The 25,170-nt window shown below is 45.8% G+C and overlaps 1 protein-coding gene across 6 annotated transcripts; it reads left to right on the forward strand.

Annotated features, from left to right (window-relative positions):
• Window positions 1-1,098: 1,098 nt before the first annotated feature.
• On the forward strand, window positions 1,099-24,955 carry zfyve27 (zinc finger, FYVE domain containing 27). Of its 6 annotated transcripts, none has more exons than XM_035405728.1 (15): window positions 1,099-1,330; window positions 1,896-2,123; window positions 2,278-2,348; window positions 3,168-3,354; window positions 5,521-5,616; window positions 7,018-7,130; window positions 8,858-8,982; window positions 12,391-12,462; window positions 13,378-13,398; window positions 14,018-14,038; window positions 14,558-14,629; window positions 15,079-15,220; window positions 20,877-20,923; window positions 21,967-22,048; window positions 22,344-24,955. In XM_035405728.1, exons 2-15 carry the CDS (start codon window positions 1,897-1,899, stop codon window positions 22,406-22,408), a joined length of 1,341 nt encoding a protein of 446 aa, XP_035261619.1. In that variant the 5' UTR covers window positions 1,099-1,330; window position 1,896; the 3' UTR covers window positions 22,409-24,955. The 6 variants fall into 6 exon arrangements, with proteins under 6 accessions (XP_035261619.1, XP_035261618.1, XP_035261620.1 ...); XM_035405727.1 differs by having other exon boundaries at window positions 1,100-1,330; window positions 1,892-2,123; XM_035405729.1 differs by lacking the exon at window positions 13,378-13,398 and having other exon boundaries at window positions 1,100-1,330; window positions 1,892-2,123.
• The last annotated feature ends 215 nt before the right edge of the window (window positions 24,956-25,170 follow it).

The following is a 25,170-nucleotide window of genomic DNA, read 5'->3' on the forward strand; positions in this document are numbered from 1 at the left end:
CATCTGTTTCCTCCTGCCCCTGTAATTAGATAAATATCAGAAGTCTGCTGTTTTGTCACTGAATTTCAGACCCTCCCATTTTGAAAACTCCTGGGTTGTTATTATAAAATTGTCCTGTTTTGGGCGAAACCTTTGTGCAGCTAAGTGCCAGTAGGCATATGTTTTATTTCAATTTTGGGGGAGACAGGGAGGCAGAGAGCTAGGGATACATGTCACTCCAAATATTTTCATATGAATTGTCCAGGACAACTAATTCATATGAAAATATTGGGAGTGACATGTCTCTCTACTTCCCCCCAAACCTGTGCATATGTGAATGTCCCTTTTTATTTTGTATTTTCCTGCACTAATTGAGAACTGCACTTCTGCAACTTGATTGTTGCATGAATTGTTGCTGTTTTACCCAGGCTGTTTCTTTCTAGTGTGCATCTTGTCTTTATAGAGCTGGATATTTACTGAAGCAATTCAGGGGAAATTCTTTGCTCAAGGGAGCCATAGCAGTGTCCCATGGAGTATTCCAACACTTAATCATATCTTTCCACTTCAGTCACCATGAACACACATTCATTTGTCATACGAATGTGACGTAAAATATTGTTTTCCAGTCCCACAGATTAAACAGCATGTCAAACATGTTGTCATGCTCTTTATCCCAAAGGATAACTTTTAGAATGTCATTGTTTTAATAATTTTATCAACTTTAATGTCCCAGATATATTCAAAATATATGACTTGACTAAATGACTATCACTTCATTTCACACTGTAAGCAATATGTATCTTGAAAACAAACTTAAAAAACTGTGCACTAGGGACATCTACTGGCTTTAGATATGACTGTTGTGTATGGACACAGATCCAAACCTTTACTTTACATTTATAGGGCCTAAAATTGAACGCCTCTGTATTCTTCGGGGGGGGGGGGGGGGGGGGGGGAGCATTTACTCTGATTGTTCGTCTAGTCTAGGTCTGATACATGCACATTTTAGTAGCATTTAAGTTCCAACGTGAAATCAACGTTCCACTGTATGTCCATGCTGTCATATCGATGCGTTCTACCATCCGTTTGATTTCCTATTATGCCAATCGTTGGTTTCTGTCATCTACAGTTCATCCTGAGTCTTCCCGGAAGCTACTTCAGTAAATAAGTTGGAAGCTAGCTAGCTAGCTGGATAAGATAACACATCTTGTCAAACGGGTGGCGTACCTTTGGATAACTGGTGAAGCTGTCTGCAGTATTAATAATAAACATATAAAGCACGGTCAGTCTACAAACTTTAGGAGATTAAATGACTTTTCGACAAGAGGAGTGCGCAGCGTAACAACTGCAGGTAAGGTACTTAGCTAATACGATGTCAATTTCGATTGGTTTTATATCTGGAATGTGTTAGATCTCGTCATCTACGATACGTTGGCAAACAGACTGTCACTCGGCTGTTTTTTTATTTTTAATTAACGATTAGATTATGGAAATAACAATAAACATTTTATATGAGGAACGTTAGTTAAATTAATTATAGCATAAACAATACAGCGATTGTTCTTGGTTATTGACTACAGCCACTAGCTAGCTAATCTCACATGTCAGACTTGTCTGAATATTCGTTAGCAACATATACAGTAAATACACTTACAAGATTACCAAATCATTACCAAGGCTACTAGATCGCATTTTTTTGCTGTAAAAGTTATCAATTTTATTTTTGATTCACCATGTGTCAAATAATCACTACAGTACGGAAGTGGATGGCATAAAGAGAATATAAGAACTGGAGATACAAGCGCAGAACCTAGGAGCAGGATTAACCGATGTCTAATTAAATACCTTTCTCAAGACCTTACGCTATACGTAGACGCACTGCTCTAACTTGACGACCTTGCCCACTGTGCAGGCAGAATGCAGCCAGGTGCTGGGGTGTCCCCGGAAGGCCCCCCGGTTGGGGATGGTCGTGGAGAGCTTATCCAGCTTCCACCCAAGGACACAGGCGGCTGTGAACTGTCTGACCTCAGCAGTCCAAGAGCTCTGACCTTTGACCTCATGAACATGGTCATCTCCTTCAAGCGCATGGTGATCTTCCTGGAACCTGTGAATGATACAGTCGAGCTAGTGCGCTACTTGCTGGGGTGAGTGTTTAGGGAGTCCCTCGAATGTTCATTCGGTTTTACCATAGCAACAAGTATCTGTTTGTGCAAAATTAATTAATGTCCAAAATGGTCTTCATCTGACATCTTGAAACCTCTCTTGATGTTTCTCCCACTCTTGCTCTATGCCTTCCAGATGGAAGATGCCAGTTTTCTCTCTGCTGTTCTGCATCCTTCTGAATGTCCTCTTCCTAACACTGAGTGAAGGTGAGAAAATGGTGCTTAAAACCTTTTTTTCCTCCCAAAGAGGATTGGGAAGGGTAAGGTTAAATTTAGTGGTGATCACAAAAGGATAGGAACTACACCCAGTTAATCTGTCTAGTTTTAGCTGCTCGTCCATTTTTGATAATTGCACTTGTAATAATAGCCAGTAATTTAGCAACAACCCCAGGAGAAAACCCAGGCTATCCCACTGTGTTTCCAAAACAAGAACTCTGGTCCCTGATGTCAAGCTTGTTTGCAAATTGATCTACTGTCTGTAATGGTATCCATTGCTCTTGAGTCAGTAGAATGAACAAAGCCTAATGTCCACAGCTGGCCTAAAGCTTGGCCGACTACAGCTTGAAAAAAATAGATAGGGAATTTAAACTGGTCATTAGAAATTCTCTGTTTACATTAGCCTCTGATGGTGAGCAAGGGGCAGATGAGAAGGTCAAATGAGTGAGTGAGGGAGATATTTTGAATGTGTAACAGAAAGAGAGTGTGAGAACAAGAGAATTTGGACATATTAAAAAGTTTGTATTTGGTGTGTGTAAAAAATAGTGCTAAAGAAAGGGAAAGGTATTTTATTGTTATTATTGTTGTTGTATTCAATTACTGTTATTGCTGTTTAATTAATGTTATTTTTACTTCCATGCAATGTATTTAAATTTCATTTCCACTGAATGAAAATGAAAGCAAACCACTTAATGTCCTATGTGAAATGTGCGGTACAGTTAAATAATAATAATAACAATAGCAATAACAATAATAATAATAATAATAATAATAATTATTATTATTATTGTGATCCTCTTTGTGCTGCAGTGGCCTGGTTCTCCCTGCTTCTGCTGGGCGTCTCCACTCCAGCTGCCCTGGGCTACCTGCAGGACCGCAGCCAGAGCCAGGCCACCGAGGCGGCCCTGCAGAGGAAGAGACACCACGCCGTGCAGAGGAGGGACCTGCAGACCGTGCACCTGACCAGGCAGGAAGCCATGCTGGAGGTCAAGGGCCTGTGAGTTACCAGAATAAAAGCGTTGGGAGAATTATTTTATCACCTTAAGCCCTTTTTGCACCGGACTAGTTTTACCCCAGGATGGTCTGCAATTTTATTTTTTACCTATTAGTCGTGTGATTTTTATATCGGGGGGTCTGCAATCTTATTTGAAAAATGGCCGGTGTAGGTGCAGGTTTTTGTTTTGGCCCAGCACTATGACCCCTGATTCAACCAATCAACTAGTCATGGTCTTCAATCAAGACCTTGATAAGTAGAATCTGGATGTTATGTATTTGTGTGTTAAAATAGCCCCCCACAACAATTATCGTCTTGGTTTGGCAAACAGATTTCTGTATTCAAGTGGTAAATGCTGTGCATTATTCAATAACAAATGAACGTAAAGTTTGTCGGTCCAATTTATGTGGATTCAATGGAATGTTCCAATGTATTCAGGAGGTCTGGATCCAGAACTGTTGACACTGGTCACCAACAATGCCAATTTCTCTCAGTAACTTTCGTATTAATAATAATAATAATAATAATAATAATAATAATAATAATAGCAATAATAATAGCAATAACAATAAAAAATTAACTTTCTAATTAATTGCATCCATTGCAAATTCCCTTTGCAGTCTTTTTATTCCCATCAAATAATTTTACTGATGAAGTAATTTTTGTGATTTGGTAAAATGAATCATCACAAGAGATACCAGTTTTAGCTTGACAGGATAAACTGCTCCATTAATATCACAAGCTCTTATGAAACCTAAACACTTTATAAAATTTGTGCTTTTTCATCTGCAGTTATAACCTCTTAACACTGCACAGATTATCTTGTCTTTACCTTTATTTTCTGCCAGAACAATAGAATAATGGAGTGGCTTAATCTTTTTAGCCATTTTTAGCAGTTTTTGTAAAGTATCTGCTGTTGTTAATTTAAGTAGTGGCAGTAGGGACGCACACACACTGGAAATTAAATTGGATGATATAAGATCATAGTATGTATCCAGCATTTTAGAGCAAATGGAAGGTACATAGCAAGCTGAAAAGACGACCTAACGCTTAAAATACTCTTCAGTTCTCTTCATACCCAGTCCATTCCACACTCGCTTATGACGTTGAGGACCCCATCCACTGCCAACACTGTGTGACATGTGCTGGCTAGCCCTGCGCTTAGCGTTGCCTGGTTAAATGTACGCTCACACACCCTAAATTTGGGTGGTGCCATCATGTGTTTCAAGTTATTAAATCTGCAGGAATCACTGTGTTTTTCTATAATTTCTATTAATTAAATTTATTTTCTATTTGATTGACACACATAAGGCGGCGATTGATAGAATGGGACAGGGAAACTCAATTATGATTATTGAGTTTGAGAAGCCTCGCTTTCCCATCGCTTTTGTTCAGTATGAAATAAAATGAAAAGGGGAAAAAAGAAAACTTTCTAGAGTGGTTTTTTGTATTTTCCACTCTCCTCGGTGCCTGGGTGGGTGGAGGGGTGTGGGGGGAAATCACGTTTTCCATTCATAAATGACTCAGGATAAATTGTCACATCTCGTTACCGAGTTCCCGTTAGAACTTGGATTACGGGAGAAGGACTGAGAATTAAAAGCAGCCTCGGCTGTTTTTTTTGGAAGATGTTAAGCGAAAGTTATTTAACCTTCGGCCCTCACTGGAGACACGACGCCTGATGGCGGGGTTCGTGTGAGGGCTTAAGCTGTATCAGAATGACGTACGGTCAACAATAACTGCATCATTACTCTCACCGAATCCACGGTTTTCCAGAACCACGCTTGACACGGTGCTTGATATGCTCTGGTCCTTGGGCCAGCACTGGTCCTGGAGAGGCGCAGGGTTTGCTGGTTTTCGTTTTCCCTTAAAATCGACAACCGATTCGGACAGAAGAAGCCATGCCCCGAGGCGAGTTAACTGTAATCAACTGCTTAATATGATCAATTAAGTCCTGAGTAGAAATACAAAATCCAGATGATTGTGTCGCTCTCCAGGGCCATATTTGGCCAACTCCACTCCGGAAATTAGGCAAAATGATGATAATGATGAGCGTAACCGGGCCGAATGGCCTCTTTTCTTTATCGAGCGTTCCTACGTTTTGTGTTCTTAACATTTTTAAAGCAGAGATGTCACTGTTGTTTATGTCACCGTCATTTTTTTATTTTTCAGACTGAAGCAGCTGGATGAGATCTTGTCTCAAGCGTGCGTTTCCGCAGAGTCTGTCTACAGCGTGCTGTACTGGGAGAGCCACACGGCTTCCTCTTTGTGAGTAACGTCGAGCCGAAAACCAACCACTTTTGTGCTTTTTTTTTCCTCCTCTTTTTCCACCCAGTTCATAAACTACTGACCTTTTTTGGCATTGCCTGGGGAATAACACGAGAAGCCTGCTGTTCTGGCAGAAAGAGGAAGTCATATACTTGCTGTACCTCGTATAGCTCGCTTCGAGTTTAAAGCCTTGGTGCTGGCCTGCGGGGCAGTGAATGGAACAGCTCCACCATACCTCATCAATCTTCATGTATTACGCCCTGGCCCGGGTCTCTCTGCTCCACAACCCAGAGGCGCCTGGCTCTCCTTTCCCTGCGAGGCCACCTCTTCCAGTCACAGTGTGCCTGTGTGTGCTGGCCCCATTGTGGAGAAGCAAACTTCCCAAAGCCTTTAGGATAGCAAAATCACTGGTCGTCTGCCGACGCAGACTGAAGAATAACCTGTTTAGACTGCATGTTGGTTCTGCTTCTGTCCCCAACCCATAGCATTATGCTTCTCTTCTTAGGGCTTGTTATGGATATGGATGTGGTCTGTATGTATTTAGAATTGGTACTTTGATTCTTGGTTGGCTTAGTTAAAATGCAGGGGGACAGTACTTTAGTGATGCATATTTGGTTCCTGGTCAATAAATATTTTGAGCCAGGACTGGCACTGTTACTCGTATTAATCAGATAAATGCACCTATTGCTTCTCTGGATAGGAGCAACTGCTAAATGAATGTATAGTAATGTAACGTAATTTAATAGTTTGCATTACATTACATTAGAACCTAAATGTAATGGTTTGCTTGCATCTGGAACTCTGCAGGAGAAATATGACACCACACGTCCATGAGTCAGTCTGTTCACGCTTCGTTGATGAATGTGGAAAATTGTGTCTCAGGCATTTTCCAGAATATCCCGTGAATGCTTGATTGCATTGTAATCTGATGTCTGAGAACCCAGTGGCATATGGATATTGTCAGCTTCTTGGTTCTCAAACCGCCAAGCTACTGCTTGTGCTCGGTCATCATGAGGGTCAGTAATACCTTAGAAATTTACCCCTCTTTGCATGAGAGAATTGCTTTGGCATTATGTCTAGATGATCACTCTGTACCATTAAGTAACTATCATTTGGCACGGAACTTGACTTATAAGGGTAACTGCTTGTAGCTGTCAAGTATTGTGGTGAGGGGTCAGCATTCTAACCAGAAGATATCCCATTGCTATTCGATCATTGAAGAAGGTGTTAAATCTGGATTGGCTTCAGTAAGAATACTGTATAAATCAATGAAACCCTAGTGCAGGGGGATGGGGTAGAACCTGGTGAAATGCACCAGGGTCATTTGAAGTTGCCTCCTATCTCCTCTGTTATGTTCAGCCCTTGCTATTATGTGTCACTCACAAGCTTTTCTCTGTGCAGGTTTTACGGGAGTCTCATGGTGGTGCTCTGCTTCCTGTACTTTGCCCCTCTGGGCTGGGCGCTGGCCATGTTCAACAGCGCCCTCTTCCTGTGGAACAGGGACTTCTGCCGAGGTGAGCACCTTCTGAAGCCATGATGGAAGGGGAGAGGACTAGATGAAGTGAGGTACTCAAGCCAGGGCTATTTCACATGTCATTCTGTACTTTGAAGGGCAGGTGCAGTTCTCCTTGACTGGAATTGGACAAATTATCTTTCAGCTGGAGGTTTCAGAAATCTCTTGAATTCCAAGGAAAAAAAGCATTGCTGCATTATGAATTTGGAGGGAGGATATCCTAAATTGATTACAACTTTTTACTGGCTGCACATTGTTGGTTGCAAGCGCAGTCTGTACTTTACTAAATCCTTATAACAGAGTACCGTGCTGTGCCGTATGGTTCTTTAAAATCAAATCTATTTCCAGTTCCGAAGTTCTGAACGTGTCTAGTTTTGATTTCAGTTCTGGGCGTTATTTCATGGATTTCAAGTGAGAATTGTATTGAGCTTTGCAAATTAAGCCTGACTTAAACTGGTTTTATTTTCACTGGCGTATAACCACCCAATACCTGATGGCCAGGGTGTTCCTTCACGCGCTTTGAGGAAATCGACACTGAAATTGTGGTCGTGTGCCATGGTTTTCACTAGCAGCAGCTGTTGCGCCTTTATAAATCTTGAGCGGCATCTGTTTTTCAGGTTTGAGGTTCAGCGTGGTAATTTATGCATCAAAAAAACCTCTCCGGTATATAATTTCTTTCGACCGGGTCCCTCGCTTGAAATGCCTTTGTGGATTTTTCGGCACACGTGGTTAGAATGCTAACGTTCAGTAACCAGTAAATGTCATGTTTGATGAGTGACCGGGAAGCCCTTCTACTCTCCTGGTTTCAGTTCCACCCCGCCCCCCCCCCCACCCCCCAAGATGTTGAAACTTGCCATGACACAGAGTGAGATGAATGCATCAATGGTTTTAGAGCCTCCCCTGCTGTTTGAAGAGTCTTTGGCAGAGAGGAAGCTGGCTTTCGATTTCCACAGGCCTTCTGAATAGTGATTACCTCAGGGTAACCCTCTGATGAGGACACATGTAGCTTGGCCAATGACTCTAATGTGACCTTTGACCCTGCTGTGACCTTTTCCCTGCTCTGCTCTGATTGGGCTCCACTCTCACAGACATTGAGCCAGTGCCATCTAGTATTCTGGGATGGCCTCTTTAACAATCCCTACTGGACTGGCAGAAGAGGGCTATTTACTGAATTGTCATCAAGCAGTGTAAACATGAAGGAAATTCCTTTAGCTTATGGGGATGCAAGTGCATTTTTGCGGGGAAAGACTCATTTTACAACATAAATTCTGTGGTTGGAACAGTTAGGGGTGATTTTATGGAGATTTTGTAGTCGGCCACATTCCTGGGTGTATATACGCCGTGCATGTTGGGCCGGAGCCTGGATCTTGTCCCGACACCTCCTTTAACCTTCCATCCATGGGATAATCACATTAGCGGTTTGGGGATACCCACTGGGACTGATGAAAGGAGAAGCTGGAAAGCCCTGAGCACTTCAGCAGGTGGGGCTCATTCCATGTTGGTAAAGCAATCAGGCGCTGTACCTGTTAAGTGTTAAGGTCCTGCACGTCCCCGTCATCCCCGTGGATGTCTTTACCAGAACGCTGAATTCTGGCCCCTGACGTCACACCAGATCCTATTTAAAATCCAACATTATGGTTACTGTTCTTACCTTCAGAGGATATTATGTAGCTAACTGTGTGACTGTCCTCTCTCTCTCTCTCTCTCTCTCTCTCTGCTGCTCCCCAGTTCTCCTGGAGCTCAGGGAGATGTTCCGCCAGGGCCAGGCCCCTCCAGCCGAGGGAGAGCCGGAGAACCCGGAGCCCGAACCGACCAGCTTTGTGGATCAGACCCCCACTCCCACCAGCCTCGAGGTGAGTCTCTGGCCCGTACTGACCGCTAGGACTGGTGGTGTTAGTGAAAGTCCCAGGACTAACTGGAACTAACCCCAAAATGTAAAATGGAAGAAAAAAAGGAGGGGGGCGGGGGGGGTTTCCTGCGGTTCTGTAGCTCTGCACATTCAGGAAATGTAAACGTCCAATAAATGCAAATGTCAAGCATTATTATAATTGTGTCCAAAATGGAAATAGGTTCTCTGCCAGCTTGGCCCGGTTCAGCGTCTTCGTTTACCATACTATCTATCACTCACTGCCGCTGTTTATTTAGGAAAGCCTGCATCGGTCACGATGGCTGTATAATCAACACCATCGGCTCAAATGACTGGCAGTTTCCCATCGGTGTAAGAAGTTGCAGCAAACAGTGACGCTGTACTCCATCTCATCTCGTCTTTCATTAAGTAAGCACCATAAGGAATAGGTTCCTGGGAAAAGCGGAATGGAGCCAAGGCTTCAGCTAGCTTTTAGCCCAGGTCCCATAATTCTCCTCTCTCGTTGCGCACTAGCTTACTGGCTTCTGATTGGCCAGTGTGCCCCTAGATATCAACCCTGAAAATGTATGTTCTGTTCACTCCGGTTCTTCTGCCCTTTTTGAACTCGAGCACAGCTGTTACCGGGGCTGGCTCAAAAGCGGTTCCCTGTTTCTCCACGTATCATTGGAAACCAGGAGTCTTTGAAAAGCTCCAAAGCATCCTTATCCCCCCCCCCCCCTCCACCCCCCATCAGCAAATTCATTAGCACTGCATTCCCTGATGTTTTCACCGCCTGGTTGAGGTACGTATTGGTTGGGGAGCTGGAAGCAGCGTAACCAAAACAGCCGCAGTTCTTGCGGGAGCGCCAGGGCCACCGTCCAACTCCGTTCACTGGCCTGTGAAAATCATCAGAGGCCGTGGACGGGGTGTAATTCGGTTTGAACGAGGTGAGTTATGATTTGGGTTATGCAGCGAAGAGAGGCCGTTTCCCCGTGTCCTCAAAGGTTAGGCAACGTGTGACTGCCGTAATGTAGGCCCTGCACTGTGGAAACCCTTCAGAGTTCTCTGAGGAGACCCAGAGAAGAAACAGATTGCAGTGATGAGAGAGCGAGTCTTCATGTTCCATACACACTGGCTGGACCGCACCATTCTGCAATCTGGGCCATCTGGCCACCCGTCCCCTGAGTTGGTGCTGGCTACGTATGTCTGGCGTCACATTGGTGGAATGAGCGTCCCATGGCAGGCAGGACAGCAGAGTCATTGGCCGCCTTCCAAAGCAAACTGAAGACCCACCTCTTCAGCCTGTATCTAGACTCTCCCCGACCAAAGCCATTTTCCCTAGCAGGGAAGGTATTAGAAGCCATGCTCTTGAATACATTCGACTGAAGAAGGCCCACCCATCGGATCCTGGCAAAACTGGGGGTGCGGCTGTAAGTCAAATGATGAGTTGATAGTGAAAAGCAGATGTGTGGAATGGTCTCATGAGACAAGCTTTTTCTTCTTTCTTTCGATGACCGCAAGTAAATCCCCCTGTTGGCCATTAAAGTAACCACAGCCTTAAGGACCAAGAGCTGAGGTGACCACAGTCATAGGGTCTGCTGGTCAGGAGTATCACTGGCTGTAGTGGGATCATTATCCTGTGCCCGTATCTCGTTAGGGCAAGCGTATCCACTGCTGACCCCCACTGCAGTAAAGCCGTCAAACCAATGCCAACAGCCCCCTACGGTCAGCCAGATCTGTGCGGGCTAGTCTACATTTTCTCACAGTAAAAGACTACTGCAATATGGTCATACAAAACCAACTGTGTCCCCTTTGCTGCCGTGCGGGAGAGCAAAATTTATTCTCGTTGATGCATTTATTATTTACGGAGGTGATTTTAATGTAATCTTTACAACCCTGGGAAAATGGAAGCTGACTTCCTCCAGGTTTAGTGCGCAGTGTTTTGGTCGATTATGTCGAATAAATGCACTGTTTTGACCTGTCCTTTATGACGTCTGCCTCGGAGGTTATGTACTGATGTCTGTCCGTCCGTCCGTCAGTTGATCCATTTGTTCGTCTGCCGTGACAGACATATCTGGAAAATTAATTGCCAGATTGCCGTGAAATTTGCAGGGCAAATTCATGTTCCCAACAGGGAGATACCTATTGATTTAGGTCATTCTATGACCTTTCCTTTAGTACCACCATCAGGCCAGACTTTCCAATTGTGATTGACATTGACATTGACTTTAACATCTCGAGGAGTGACTTCCGGATTGCTGTAAAATTTTCTGGGCGCATTCATGTTCCCAAGAGGAAGAAACCTGTTTATTTTTGTGACCCCCTGACCTTTTCTCTAGTGCCACCATCAGGCCAAATGTATCTCAAAAAGTTTTTTTTGTGCATTTGCTGTGCACATTTGTGGGGAGATTGTTGTGCCTTGATGGAGGTCTTCACACTTCTAAGTGCTTTCTTTCTGGTTCATTCTGATTCTTATTTTATTCTAATTTTATTACAGAAAGGACTTTGATTGGCATGTGATAAAACTGCGATGTAAATACAATAACTATTATCATTTTCATCATTACGATTATCATGCACATGCACAGATCCATGCGTTTACCCTCTCCAACCAGAGAGCCACATGGGTATTCCGCCTTTCCACAGAGCCGTGGACGCTGGCCAGCTGTGCAAAAGCGCTGGGTTTCATTAGTGTTGTATAAGTAACGCACTCCTCGCCCAGTTCCCAATCTGAACTGAATTAGCTGGGGTCACGTGATCTGACACATTCTTAATGCCCCAATTAGACACTGAGGGAGGTGATGAGAACAATAAAGACAGCTTATTTACTGTTGGGCCTAAACCACATGAAGCCTCGTTGATCGACTGCATTGTTCTTTGACTTATATTGTTTTTAATAGGTTTAAATGACACATATTTTCCCAAGCATTGCATGTCTGCATAATATCTGGCAGTGTGTTTCCTTTGAATTATTTGAATTTAAGTTGGCTCAATTAGCTTTGTGATTTATAGTTCCAAGTGCACTGCGTGAAAGATTTGTCTTTGGATGTTTTTATGAAAGGGTTTCTTTTATGCGGCTTAAAAGAGACCCGGGCCTCTCCCTCACTGCTTATCACTCTCTGGTTGCGCAGGCAATCTGTAGAATATCAATTCAACGCTGTCCAATCAGAGCAGGGTGTGTGGGTCATGTGACAGGGTAATGGTGCCAGCTAGAGGAATTAATACACCGATTGTGTGTTTTATTTTGGATCAGTGAAGTGGTAAGTGGCCCTGCAGTGTAACTGAGTATGAGGAGCACTGCAATGCACCCTGGTAAATGAGCTGAGGATGAGGTCATGGTGAGTTTTTAAAGGGACATTTCTGTTTAATGACCTGTGCCGGGATCCTGTCTGTCTGTCTGTTTGTCGGTACACAGGACCTCTCACCAGGCAGCATTGAGGAGGCGGAGGAAGCCGAACCGGATGAGGAGTTTAAGGACGCCATCGAGGTGAGAGAGCCCCCCTCTCCTGAGAGGTGATAAGAGAAGCAGGGGCGATGCCGTTCCCCCCGAACTACGTCTCCCCGTCCTCTGAAGCTTGCGCACGGACCGTGGAAGCAGAGTCTGTTAGAGTGTGCGTGCTGTTTGCCGTCAAGGTCTCACAGCTGAACACTCTGGTAACCTGAAATTCCTTAAGGACTCACGCAGCATTTACACTGGATAAATAGCCATGTCCAACTATCGCTCGGAGACATGACGGAGGGAGATGCTTGTGAACACAAACACACACACACACACACACACACACGTGCACGCATGGATAAGGCACTCGCACAGATACTGTACAAATACAGGCGTGCTGACGCGTGGACAGGCGCGCGCACGCATGCACGCACACACATGTACATACCTGCGCAGACGGACCTGTACACATACGTGTCTATATCTTGTACAGCTGTAGAACCCTGAGTCCTGCCAGCTCTCTGCTCCATTCCCTTAGGACTCATTAAAGCACTTACAAACACTCCTGTTGACAGTTAATGCACATAACACGCACACACACGCAAACACAGACACACGGACACGCTCACACACACACACGCACAGTTTTACATGGGGGAGTTAATGGGGGAGAAATTCTGGCTCTTCTCTGGCATACATCGTGTTTGAGGTTGTCTGTTATACAAGTTGTTGCTGCATTGCAGATGAAATTATCTCTGCAGTTCTTCTGTCCTCTCAGACACTTGGCTCAAACACTTGAGCCGTGGGCATACAGCACATACGCGTGCGTACACACCTGCACACATGTACATTCAAACACGCCCATGCACATACAGTACACTCTGCATACACTCAGGACAACTGCACAGGACCGTTGCTGTCTGATTTAATGTCCTTGTTTCTCTTACCTTCTTGCCCTCCAAGGAACCTCCCCTTGTCCTGGTGGTAAGTACCCCCCTCCCAGAAAGAGAGGGTGTGGAAACATGCTCTGGAATGCTGGAAGCACAGTTAAGGAACAAATCTTACTGTTCTTTCCAAAGATTGCAGTTTACATAAGCGGCAACACTGAAAACAACAGTTTTTCCCCTGTCTGCACGTGGCTGTATCAAAAGGGGAAAAATAAGAATGAGAGAGACAAGCTTTGAGATGATGAATGGATGGTGGGAGAGATAGAAATAGAAGCAGAGACAGGAAGAGGAAAGGGACTCTCAAAGCCCACAGAGAGGCAGTGTCCCAGTCCTAGGCTCATTGGAACTTACTTCCCTCTTCCTCCTCTGTGTTGGATGAAAAGCACACTCATTTCTAACATACTGGATATTTAATGCCAGATTCTGTTCAGCACTACTCCATTTACTAAATAGCAGTAATAACACTGGAAACTTTTTTCTTCTTTGCTTGGGTGTAAATATTTCAACATAACATTTCAACATCACCCCTCCCCCATTTATCAGTGTCTTGAATTGACGGAAAATGATGCATGCTAAAAATATGTGTTTAATTCCACTTGGACTGTACCGAATGCAATTATAAAACTGCTTATTTTATTTTACCCCTGCTTTTCGAGGATGCCCCCCTGGCCTTAGTGGTAAGTGGCCGCAGTCTCTGATGGGTTAAGGGATCTGGTGGCAAGAGGGGTCACAAAGACAATTATGCTGTTATTTTTTTTTTACGGAGGATTATTTTTCACCTCTTAACTGGACTCTTCCTAACACTCAGAATTTTGCAGCGCAGCATGTTGTGGGGCGTCTGTGAAATGTGGAGTTTGAATAGCCAGGCTGTGAATGTGTTCTGAAATAATGGAGAAACCCTGAGTTGCATGCCACTCACTGTGTCCGCATGGAGATGAGGTGGAGGGTGCGACCGTATCCAGGGGCGGAGCCCGGTTGCCGTGCGCTGAGTGACACGTCTTCATAGTCTCAGCACTGGCACGGTTCTCAGCTCCTGCCCCCGTACGGCCTTTCACCGGGGTCTGCTAGCGGGTTATTTACGATCGCGCAAGGTGATAGGTTCTGGTAATGACTTTCCCAGACTCCTCTGGGGCGCTAAGCGAGGGGGGGGGTGGGGGCGGGGGCCCGGTGAGTTATCGGCCGGCTTATTTACGCAGGTGAGACCCGCCGACTGGCTGCCAGATCTGCCCTGGAGACACGTAGCCCCGCCTCCGGGCACGGAGACAAAGATGCCTTGTCCGTCGTCCGTAGCGTCAGCCGTAGCGCACTTTTTAAAAAAACGTCCTGCCTTCGTCCCGCCCCCTTCTCCCAGTGGTTGGGGCACAGTGGTGTTTGTCATGAAACGGTACCTATGAAAAGTTGAGTCGTGCACTTCAAGGCACTTGCGGTGGGTGTAGGTCGTAAAGACTCGGTTGAGTGCGGCATTGTTGTCATACTCTTTTTCCCTCGCCTCACTCGGTGTGACACCCTTTGAGAAAGCGCTTTGAGTTTACCCTCACTTTCTCAAAGTCAGTGATACGTTGGCACACTGTCTGGCTGCATTTCTGCTGCGGTCTCCCCCCGCCCCCTCCCCCTCGTCTTCACCTTGGTGGGTATCAGCAGGCCTGGGTAACGCAGCGATGTTTTGTATCCCCGCTGTGCCAGGCGTGACGTGTCTCCCCCCCTCTTTCCCGGGCAGGAGGACGACGACGTGCCTCCGGGGGTCCCCGAGTTCGACACGCTCTCCGACAACGGCCTCCTGAGCCGCAACGAGCCCATCCGCAGCAAGGTGTCCAAGCTGACGGAGAAGCTCCGCAAGCGCTACCCCACCAACAACACCGGTACGTTCGCCTCGCCGGGCTGTTCCAACACCACCGTGTGCCGCACCGCGCGTCGGCTTCTCCCGCTAACAGGCTCTTCTCTCTCTGGCTCCAGACTCTCCCCTCTGTAAACACGAGTTTCTTTTCCATGGACAAAATGCACTCTCAATTTATTACTGTTACTCCTGAGATTTACTGATGAACAAATATGTAATGAGGGCAAAACGACACAAATATGTAATCTGTCAATATTCGGAATACCATCTGATGCCTCCAAATGCACATGAAACTGTGGTCCCTTTGTGTCGCAAATGATGAATAGAGCTTTGTAGTTTGCATCAAAATCAGAGGAAAAACTTGACTCCTTTTGGCTCATGGGTACAAAAGTCTCTGGTTGGTCTAGAAACACGAGGGGATAATCAGCACAAGCCTCCTCAGGAAGCATCCCTGTCTTTCGTCAGTAGGCTGTGCCTTCTCTAAACCTCTCAGGCCTTCAACGCTAACATCTCTGTAATTATTCTTGGAAACAATCTTCTTCCCCCAAGCTGTAATTTTTGGGCAGTGCCTTCCTGAACCCACCCACCCACCCTTTTTATCTCAACACCCCTGGACTGTAACCATCTGGCCTGGGGGCTGTACTGGTCTCATCGGTCCCCCTAGCATGGCCTTCGCCTTTGTGAAGCTGTGGCTCCGGCAGGCCCTCGGTGGCTGGGTGTTTCACGGGAAGGAGGGGTGTGGTTGCGTTCGACCGTTCGGCCGGGGAATTCCGCGGAGATTCACATTGTTCCGTTCTAGTGTTACCGAACGGATGCCGATCTGTGGAAAACCGCATGGAAGGACTTCAGAAATCCTAATCTAATATTCCCGACCATGAACAACTGAATCAGACCAAAAAAAAGGTCTATTTCCTTCTTTCTCTATTCTCTCTCTTCTCTTCTTTTTCTCTCTCTGTCTGCTTCCATTACTCTCTTACACCACTCCTGGACGACAGCCAGACGGCGCTGGAGTTTTTTTTTTTTTTTTTTTTTTTTTTTTTTTTTAGAAGTCCGATCATTTTGCCTCTTCCTCCTTGCGCTGGTCCAGAACCAGAGGTTGGTGAAAAAAGGGGGGTTACTATCCTGAAATAGAGACAGTTCTTGGAGGACAGAACAGATTTATTCTCCCTCTGGACATCAGATTTCAGCATCCCCTTTCATCCCGCCGAACGGGGTCAGGGTTGACCGGACAGTCGACCGCGTTCCCGTCACGGCCGGGCGGCGGCGACTCCGCCGGGACACGGGATCTGAGCGACCCGGTTGAGAGCGCGTCAGGAATGACGTTTTTGGGGAAGGACCCCGAGTGGGCCGGAACAAAGAGCCGGTGTCCCCGAGTCCCAAACCCGCGGCGTCCTTCCCCCACCTGTCCTCTTCACCGGTCTTCACCGTCTGCATTGTCTGCGTGGTCAATGAAGAGCTGGCTTACGAGACTAAGCACAAAAACAGACGAGAGAGAAGTTCATTTCATTGCAATGCTGCGAATGCTGTGGTTATTTCTCGCCGTGTGGTGGCAGTTGTCAGTGGCAGAGCAAGGCACCAGGAGTTGGCTGGTTTGAATCCTGGCCTCTCTGCTTTAGACAGATAATGTTTTTTTTTAAAGATATAGGAAGCATTTGAAGGGGAATTTTACACCATTAATATGTCAAGCCATGCATTTCGAAGCTGTTATGTGCTTTATAAAGTAAGTCGCTAATGAGTTGCTATATTGAAACTACTGTGCAAAAACTGGTCTTATTCCGAAATATCACGTCACCACCACTCAGGTTTCATACTAGTCTGCCTGCACAAGTCTGCCTAGATATATAGGCTACACAGTTGGCAGAAGTAGTTTGATGAAACCATGGAGATCTGTGTATGTTTGTGAGTAACCGTGGGATTATATCTCGAAACAGACTGTATAGTTACTGTTGAATTTTTTTAATTTAATTTTTGGCACTTTGAAGCCACAAGAAGATGGACCCGCGAGGTCTGTTTTATCACGGTGAGCTGCCTGCGACCAATATCTAGAAAACTCATCACATTTCAGGGATACTATCTGGATATCTGTATAGACAGATATTGCTCCAGGTAAATGAAAACATGACTTAATTTCATTTTTGGGTGAGCTGCCCATTTATGCTGCCATTGGGAATTGCACTGAAGAGCAGTGGCCAGCAGAGGTCAGCGTTGTACAGTACTGGTCATGGACTAAGAGTCCTAAGAACTGTGTTGTTCTGCCCATACCTGTGGTTATGATCTCGCTGTGAAGGTGCTGAACCACATCCAAAGTTTTCATCAGAGAGCCACTGCAGGCTCCTGATCTCACTTTGATACAGTTTTGGCTGAGATCTGCTCAGATGCTGGGAAGTTGGTGGGAGGCCTGTTCATGGTGGGAGAAAAGTGATTCACGTTGCATTTCCCCCAAAACTGAGGTCCCGGCTTGAGGAGAACTTCTTTCAGTTTGCTCCAAAAGGTTTTTTTTTTGTGAACTCCTCACTCCCTCATCAATAACTAACGCCGTTTTGAAGGAGAACGCTTGGGTTCCTCGTCTGGTAAAACCATCACTGAACCGGCCTCAGTGGGGAACTTTTGCATCAAAGACGCCACCAGTGAGCTGAGGCCAAGCAGATTTCATGTTTAGACTCGATTTCCCAGACTGACATAGACCACACACCTGAAACAAGATGTCCGACATGTCACACTGCTTGATTAGGGTGCATTAATTGCACCTTTTAGCATGCTTGCCAAAGCAGTAATCATGCCCTGGACCTCTGGAAGCTACAGCATCTGCTTGTTTTCTACGTTACTTTGTCACGTACTTAAAATCAAGCAGCCGGTTAGGCAGTTAACTCGCTTGGTTTCTCGCGTCTGAATAGTCGCTGATTTTAAGGTGAAAATAAAAACCAGCAGACCCTGTGACTCTCCAGGACCCGGGCGGAGGACCATTGCGCTTTAAGTAAGCATCGCGAGTAATTTCACGTAACGTGTCCAAACACTCCAGGAGAGAGAGCGAGCGAGGCGTGAGGTAATCGTAACCCTGACCGCGCGGATGGCACTCCTGGGAAAGTTCCAGAGAGCGTAGAGAGGCCAGGCTCGCCTCGTAGCTCCTCCTTGACCTTTAAGAGGGGCGGTCGGGCCCGGCCAGGCCAGGCCGCGACCGGAATTTCGTCGGCCTCGGGAGCAGGGGAGGAGGGGAAACGGCGCGTGACGGCGTTGCTGATGGGCGGCTTCGCGGCAGACCCCCCCACCCCCCCCCCCCCCCCCCTTCCTCCCTGGGGAGCGCTTCCCGCGAGGGGGACCCCGGGCCCGTCGCGACCCCACAAAGCCCGCGCTGTGCCGAGCCACGATCCATTTCGCTCGGGCGGAGTAAATCTGCCGCTGAACGCCGCGCGCTAAATCACCGCGCGCTACGGGTTTATGGACGCACTGCGCTGCCGGGGCCCAACAGACAGATTTACTCCATCTCAAAACATCTTAACGCAGTCACGGCTCAGCTAGCAGCCTCTTCTCTCTCTCTCTCTCTTACTTTCTTTCTTTCTTTATTTCTATACTTTCTGTACTCGCTTTCCTTCCTTTCTGCCTTTTTCCTGCCTTTCTCTTTCTCCCTTTCTTTCCCTTCCTCCATTGTTAGGTTTATTTGCCCCTGTTGGAATTCTAAATATGTAATTAAAATGTTCTTAACATAGCTAATGCTGTGCATATTAACTCTGAGGCACAGTTTAACCAGAGCCCCCCTGTGATTAACCTCCGTGCTCCCTGGACTGTGGAGCTGTGTGTGGGACAGGTGGGATGAGTCACATGGTTGTCATGTGACTGAAGCCTGTCGCCTGTCGTAGCAATGGCAGCCCTGCTGGAGTTAGAGGTCTGCTTTCTTTCCTCCCTTCTCCCCCAAAACACTCAGTCAGGCACTTTGTGAGCTGAGGAGAGTGTGGGACCCTGAATGCTTAGCTCGCACATGTACACACGCACACGCGCGCACCTTTGAAGAAACACACACATATGCGCACATGCCCACACGCACACACTCACGCCTTGTGAAGGACAGATGCACATAAGGTCCAGTTAGTACCTTGGCACTGTATATCAGTGCTGTGACTTAAAATGTACTTTGATTTCTCTCAATGAAAGAATTGGTACTTTTTAGGTATACCCATCAGTAAACAGGATTGGTGCACTTCACCGGGTATCCAGTCACAAGACATTCATCGCTTATATCCTCACAGATGAACAAAGCGTGCACATCACTGCAGTTATAGAGCAGTTTCCCTTTCAAAACAGCTGTGTCCCAAAAGTCGCTTTAAAAATTACAATGATTTTCATATACACAGTGGTTTCTTAACAGTAAAGGTCAGCGAAAGGTTAAGATGAGCATTCACTGTCCATTGATTGAAATTGCTCATTAACGTGTTTGAGATTCTGAGTGAGTAGATACAGAAAATGTCAGACTGACAGAGATTGATGGCACTGCAATGGAAAGTGCTGTCTTTGTTCTCAATGTCCTTGTTCTGTCATGTTTTCAAGGAGCTCATATTTGTTGTTGTCTTTCATTTGTCTTTCATTTTGCGGTAGCTATTTGTAAATGTAAATTCCCCAGTGGCTCCTTGCTTCTGTCAGAGATACAGTATGTACAAACAAACACACAGGCACACACACGCACACGCACGCACACACAAACAGATGAACATGTACCCATTCCCACATACACTGTCAGGTGTGTAGCCTATTAATAGGTGCTTCCAGACAAGGACTGATATATGGGTGCAGAAATGTGTACAGAGGCACACTGCATAGTGACATAAACACGCATAGTCTGAGACATCTAGAGAAGATGATTAACTAGGAGGAGGAAGTGCTTAAAAACCCATTTTGTGCCGCCTCATTGGTCAGTCTGATCTTTCGGAGCGGGACAGGTCGGCTAATCTCCGGCGCCGACATTTGACCGAGCGACGGTGACGATGACGAGGATGTGCGGTCACGTCCTGAGATCCGAGTCACCGCGTAATCCCGTGGAAGAGCAAAGCCCCGGTCGCTGTCTGATCCCCATCGGCCCGGATCTTTCCAGGAACTCGGGCCCCCCCACCTCGCTGCACTTAGCGCTTCCTGCGGTCGCTTTCTGACCGACAAGGCCCCCCCCGCCTCCCCGCTTCCCCAGACCGTTGCACAACCACAGGGTTGCGGTCCTCTCTCCCGGGCTGGGCTCGCGGTAACTCGACACGCCTCTACGGTTTTTACTGCAGGGCGTCGTGAGCAATTCCAAATGACTCGAACCGGTCCGTGAATTTAACGGCCGTTTCAAAACACGTATTCCGTCGAGGGGATGTGCTTCCAAACACATTTTTTTGGAGCCAGCGCTGTTTCGCCAAACTGTTGTCTTTCCACTTATTCGTGTTATTCGGTGGTTGAAAGCCATTGTTTGTCCTCGGGATTTGAGGGGAAGGGGAAGGGGGGGGGGTTGGGAGCTACACCACTGGGAAATGTTTTGGATTTACATAATTAACCCTACACAAATTAGATTGCTCTTATGTGGCTACTTGATAAATGTTTGGTGACAGACACGCGACTGTTTGCTTTTTTGCTGTGTGTTTGCTAAAAGCTTTTAAGCGCATAACCGCACATGCCTTTTAATCCGAAGCACGGCCTCTGTTTTTGTTTGTTGTCCTTAGGTAACTGCTCCAACTGCGCTGCTGTTTTCTCTGTGCTGAAGAAGAGGGTGAGCAGAGAGATTTTGTTTATCACAGTCCTACCATTGCGCTGTATTAGAGCTGGATGTTTTCGCATCTGCAAAATCCTGATTTTGATGAAAAATTCTGTAGTTACTTAAAAGTATGATTTACTGGAGAAATACATTAGGAAATCAAATAAGCTTTTGTAATTTGGACATTTTTACTTTGTAAATTGCCGCCATAACTTGTGTTATTTAATGTATTGTGCGGTTCACGATTTTATCTTATTTAATGTGAGAAAGGAGAGGTAGGAGGGTTTGCGATAGGTGAGATGGCCCATTAAAGCTTCCCTTAAATTGTGAACTGTAAATAATTTGTTCACACCGCAGCCCGGAAAGCCAGGCCATGGCAGTGCTACTGTAACTGTGGGTGAGGGTTCCACTTGGCAGGGTCTTCCTTGCCTGAGCGCACATTAGCACCTTGGCCTGTTTCAGCTCTCTGCAGCTGGTGTGCTGCACATTAAAAATGAGTGGCATGTTACATTAGGTTACATTAAGGCCACTTAGCAGACTCTTTTATCCATAATGACTTGCACAGATTTTTTATTTTTTTTTTTCATTTTTACATTTTATCCATTTATACAGCCAGATATACTGTATACTGAAGCAATGCAGGTTGAGTACCTTGCTCAGGGGTACAACAGCAGTGTCCTACTTGGGACTTGAACCTGAAGTCTTTCGGTTACAAGGACAGTTCCTTAACCGTTATACGGCACTACTGGCACGTGGACTGCATGCACCTGTGAGGACGCACGTGCAATGCATCCGATGACGCTGTGGTGCTGTCTACAGTTGAAGTTGTCCACCTCAAACTGGACATTAAGAAACATTTGCCAAGTCTGTCAGCCCCAGACTTCCACTGGGCGTAGTCACAATGTTCATTGGGTGTGGTCACAACGCTCATTGGGCGTGGTCACAATGCCCATTGGGTGTGGTCAAAAAGCTAATTGGGTGTGGTCACAATGTGCAGTGGGCGTGGTCACAATGCGCATTGGGCGTGGTCACAATGCTCATTTTCCTTTCTGTTGCAGAGAAACTGCAGTAACTGCGGCAATAGCTTCTGCTCACGCTGCTGCTCTTATAAGGTGCTCAAGTCCTGCATGGGAGCTACAGGTGAGGTCTCCTCCTTACAGTAGCTGTGTACTGACAGACCTTCTGCTTGTCCTGCTGTGGTCACATACTGTATCCAATTGGGAATTGCATGTGAAACCCAGGTTAATGGTGGAAAGATTAGGCATTAATAGTAGAAAGCTGATTCAGACATAGGCCATTGGTGGTTTTCATTTCAGTGTTCTTTAAACTGTGTGTTTAATTACTGCTGGAGGGAGCTGCACCCAGCATAAATGTATATGCTCAGCTCTAATCCAGTTTCCTCTTTCTCTTTTTCCCTCTCAACATCTGTCTGCAGCTCCCGAGGCCCAGAGAGAGACCGTATTTGTCTGTGGAGCGTGCAACCTGTCCCTCAGCAAGTAGTATTTTCGGAGCACACGTCGTTCTTTCCGTTATTCCAAAATTTCAACCCCTCGCCCCCGTCTGTTTCCCCCCAAACTGTGCACCCTGTCCCTCAGCAGGAAGGATTAAAAGTGGACTTTATTTTTTTTGTCTTTTTCAAAGTACCACGTCTACCCTTCCCCATCCCATCGTTCCCAAAGCAAGAAGGATTACGTTTCTCTCTCTCTCTTTCTCCCTCGCTCTTTCGTCATCTGCTTAGTTGCCCCCGTTTCTCGTGCCTGGGAGGGAACTTGACCACTCTTCTCCCAGGTGGCTACAGCCACTGACTGGATTCAAATGACTGCAGTCCCGCCTCTTCCACAGTGACATGAAGCCCCATTGGCCTGTTCTGAATGGCAAAATGCCCCATTGGCCAGCTCTCTACCAGTTATCAGGCTTTCCAAAAATATGCAACACAAGCAAATGGTTGTACTCATTTAATGGGGGTAAGCCAAAATGAAGGGGATTCTTAAATGCTTTTGTGGGGAATTAGGGGCTAGAATAATCTATTCTGCGAGTGGGATTCAGTGAAGGGACATAACCATAATGTCGGTGGTACCCTCTTATTCACAGTTTTGTCCCATTCCGAAAGCGATAGCTTCATATCGTTTCTATATAACCAGAATTTATGTTAATATTATCGTTTCTGCGTAGCCCTAAAAAAATCCCAGCATCCTTTGTGCGGGCTAGGCACGAGAAATTGCGGTCCCGTAGCCATGACTGTGGAATGTGGAATGTAAATACGATATTTGGCTTGTTGCAGAAATCATGTCAGACCATCAAAAAATGGAAAATTACTCAGCCCACAGCATCGCCCGCCAGCCAATCAGCTCTCAACAAGGAACACTCAAAGCCCAAATAAACGTGGCCTCTCCTGTCTGAAAGCGCCTGCCAGGGCTTTTGGATCAGACGGGTTTTGAATGTACAGGATATATAAAACCGCCGACTGGATGACCTCAGGTCAGTTTGAGTCAAATGTGGTTTGAGCTTACATGACACAGGAACCGATGGCTTGCTGACCTCAGGTCAGTTTGAGTCGAATGGGGTTTGAGTGTACATGTCACTGGCACCTGTGGCAGAATGACCTTTGAGTCAAATGGGGTTTGAGTGTACATGTCACAGGGACGTATGACTGGCTGACCTCACGTGCTGCACATTTGTTCTACTGGAGGCTTTTAAGGAACAGAGCACTCTTTGCCTCATGGTCTAGTCCCATTCAAAACAGAGGCCCCTAAAGCAGTGGAATGGGGGGGCTTCTCTCCTGTCCACAGCTGTTTGTTCATTTGTCTTTGCTCCTCTGTGTTCTGTCCCTCTGGCCACTGAGCTGCTGGGTCAGATGCATCTGCTGGGCTGTTTGGTTTGGCGCTGTTTGAGCATTACCGAATGGTGCTGGAGTTCCACCCTGTTTTCTTTCTCCTTTCGATGCTGGGTCAAAAATACATATAATATATAATAAGAATATATAATAAGATTTCTTTCATGCAGAATACAGTGATGACCGTCTCTACACAACATACATCCTTTGGTTCACGAAGCACTGCTGGTTCATGTCACCTACCTGATATATTCTTCCCAAAGAGCTGATGCAGGATCAGCTCACCAAACTGTAGTAGTCTCAGTCATTCACTGGAATAAATCCTGAAACTGATCCCGAGTCAGTGCCTGGAGCTCTCCCAGTTGGGAATTCTGTGTGGAGGAGAAGTATGCCTTGCCATGTGGCACAGCACAGCGTGGAGAGCTGTGTTTCTGTTTGGCAACTATACTGATATTCCTGTAGTTGCCCCCTCCCCCACCCCCCTACTCTTTTCACTGAGCACGCCCAGGCTCGCGTCCAAAATGAAAGATCTCATCGTGCAAAAACGGCCTAGAGCCGCTCGACGGTCCTCACGTAGCCCAGCAAAGCCCAGTCTGGACCGATGTAAATTCCTGTTCTGATTCTCTAGTGAAAGTGCGGTGAGGTTTCCTTTTCCGCAAATGAGTCTTGATGTTTGAGGAAGATTGATTAAGAACATTGTTGGGGAGATGCCTCTTATATATATAAAACGAAAAAAGATTGATATAAAACCAAAAAAGTTGAACTTTTTGAAGTGAATACAGACGCTGTATTTCCTCTTGTAAAATATCCGGAAGGACTGGATTATTGACTTTAATTTCATAATGGGATTTTGACTAAAGCAGTAAAAAAACAGTATTCTCTGGGTTGCCATCTCCGTATTTCTGTCTAAATAATGTCAGACATCAGACTGAGTAGCATTCTGCATCCTCACAAGTGTTTTCAAAAAATGGTGCATTTTCTTTTAAATAATTTATAAAAATAAGTAAAAGCAACATACAGCATATTGGACTTTCTTTTACCACGACTGTACACAAGACTGTACTGTACTGCACATTGCTGAAGTTACTGTATTTTGGTTCTTTAATCTGTACACCTGTATATTTGATTATTTATGTATATTTTGACATGGAAAAATTCACCCGTTTCATGTACTGCAAATAAATGCTTACAGCAGTATGATGGATATTTTAAAAGTTCTATTTGTGGTTGTTTATGCATATTACATATATCATTTAGCCATTCATTTTTGGGACAACAAATAATCCGTTTATAGGTGGTAAGCACAAGATTTCCACTCTGGTCAGGGCAGTAGTTCCTTTTCCAATTTCCCGTGTTAATTCAACTCTAACAGAGGGCTTATGAGTCCCGTAGGTACCATATGTACTTTGTAAGTGTTTATTTAACACTC

Source organism: Anguilla anguilla, chromosome 2 (assembly GCF_013347855.1).
Source record: "Anguilla anguilla isolate fAngAng1 chromosome 2, fAngAng1.pri, whole genome shotgun sequence".
Lineage (NCBI taxonomy): Eukaryota > Metazoa > Chordata > Actinopteri > Anguilliformes > Anguillidae > Anguilla > Anguilla anguilla.

What these genes read in the sequence shown, in the direction of transcription:
- zfyve27 (XM_035405728.1), top strand. Translation starts at nt 1,897, where the DNA reads ATGCAGCCAGGTGCTGGGGTGTCCCCGGAAGGCCCCCCGGTTGGGGAT. An exon ending in CTTCCTAACACTGAGTGAAG is followed by an intron (nt 2,349 to 3,167) that starts GTGAGAAAATGG and finishes TTTGTGCTGCAG; the next exon opens with TGGCCTGGTTCTCCCTGCTT. An exon ending in AACCTCCCCTTGTCCTGGTG is followed by an intron (nt 13,399 to 14,017) that starts GTAAGTACCCCC and finishes CTGCTTTTCGAG; the next exon opens with GATGCCCCCCTGGCCTTAGT.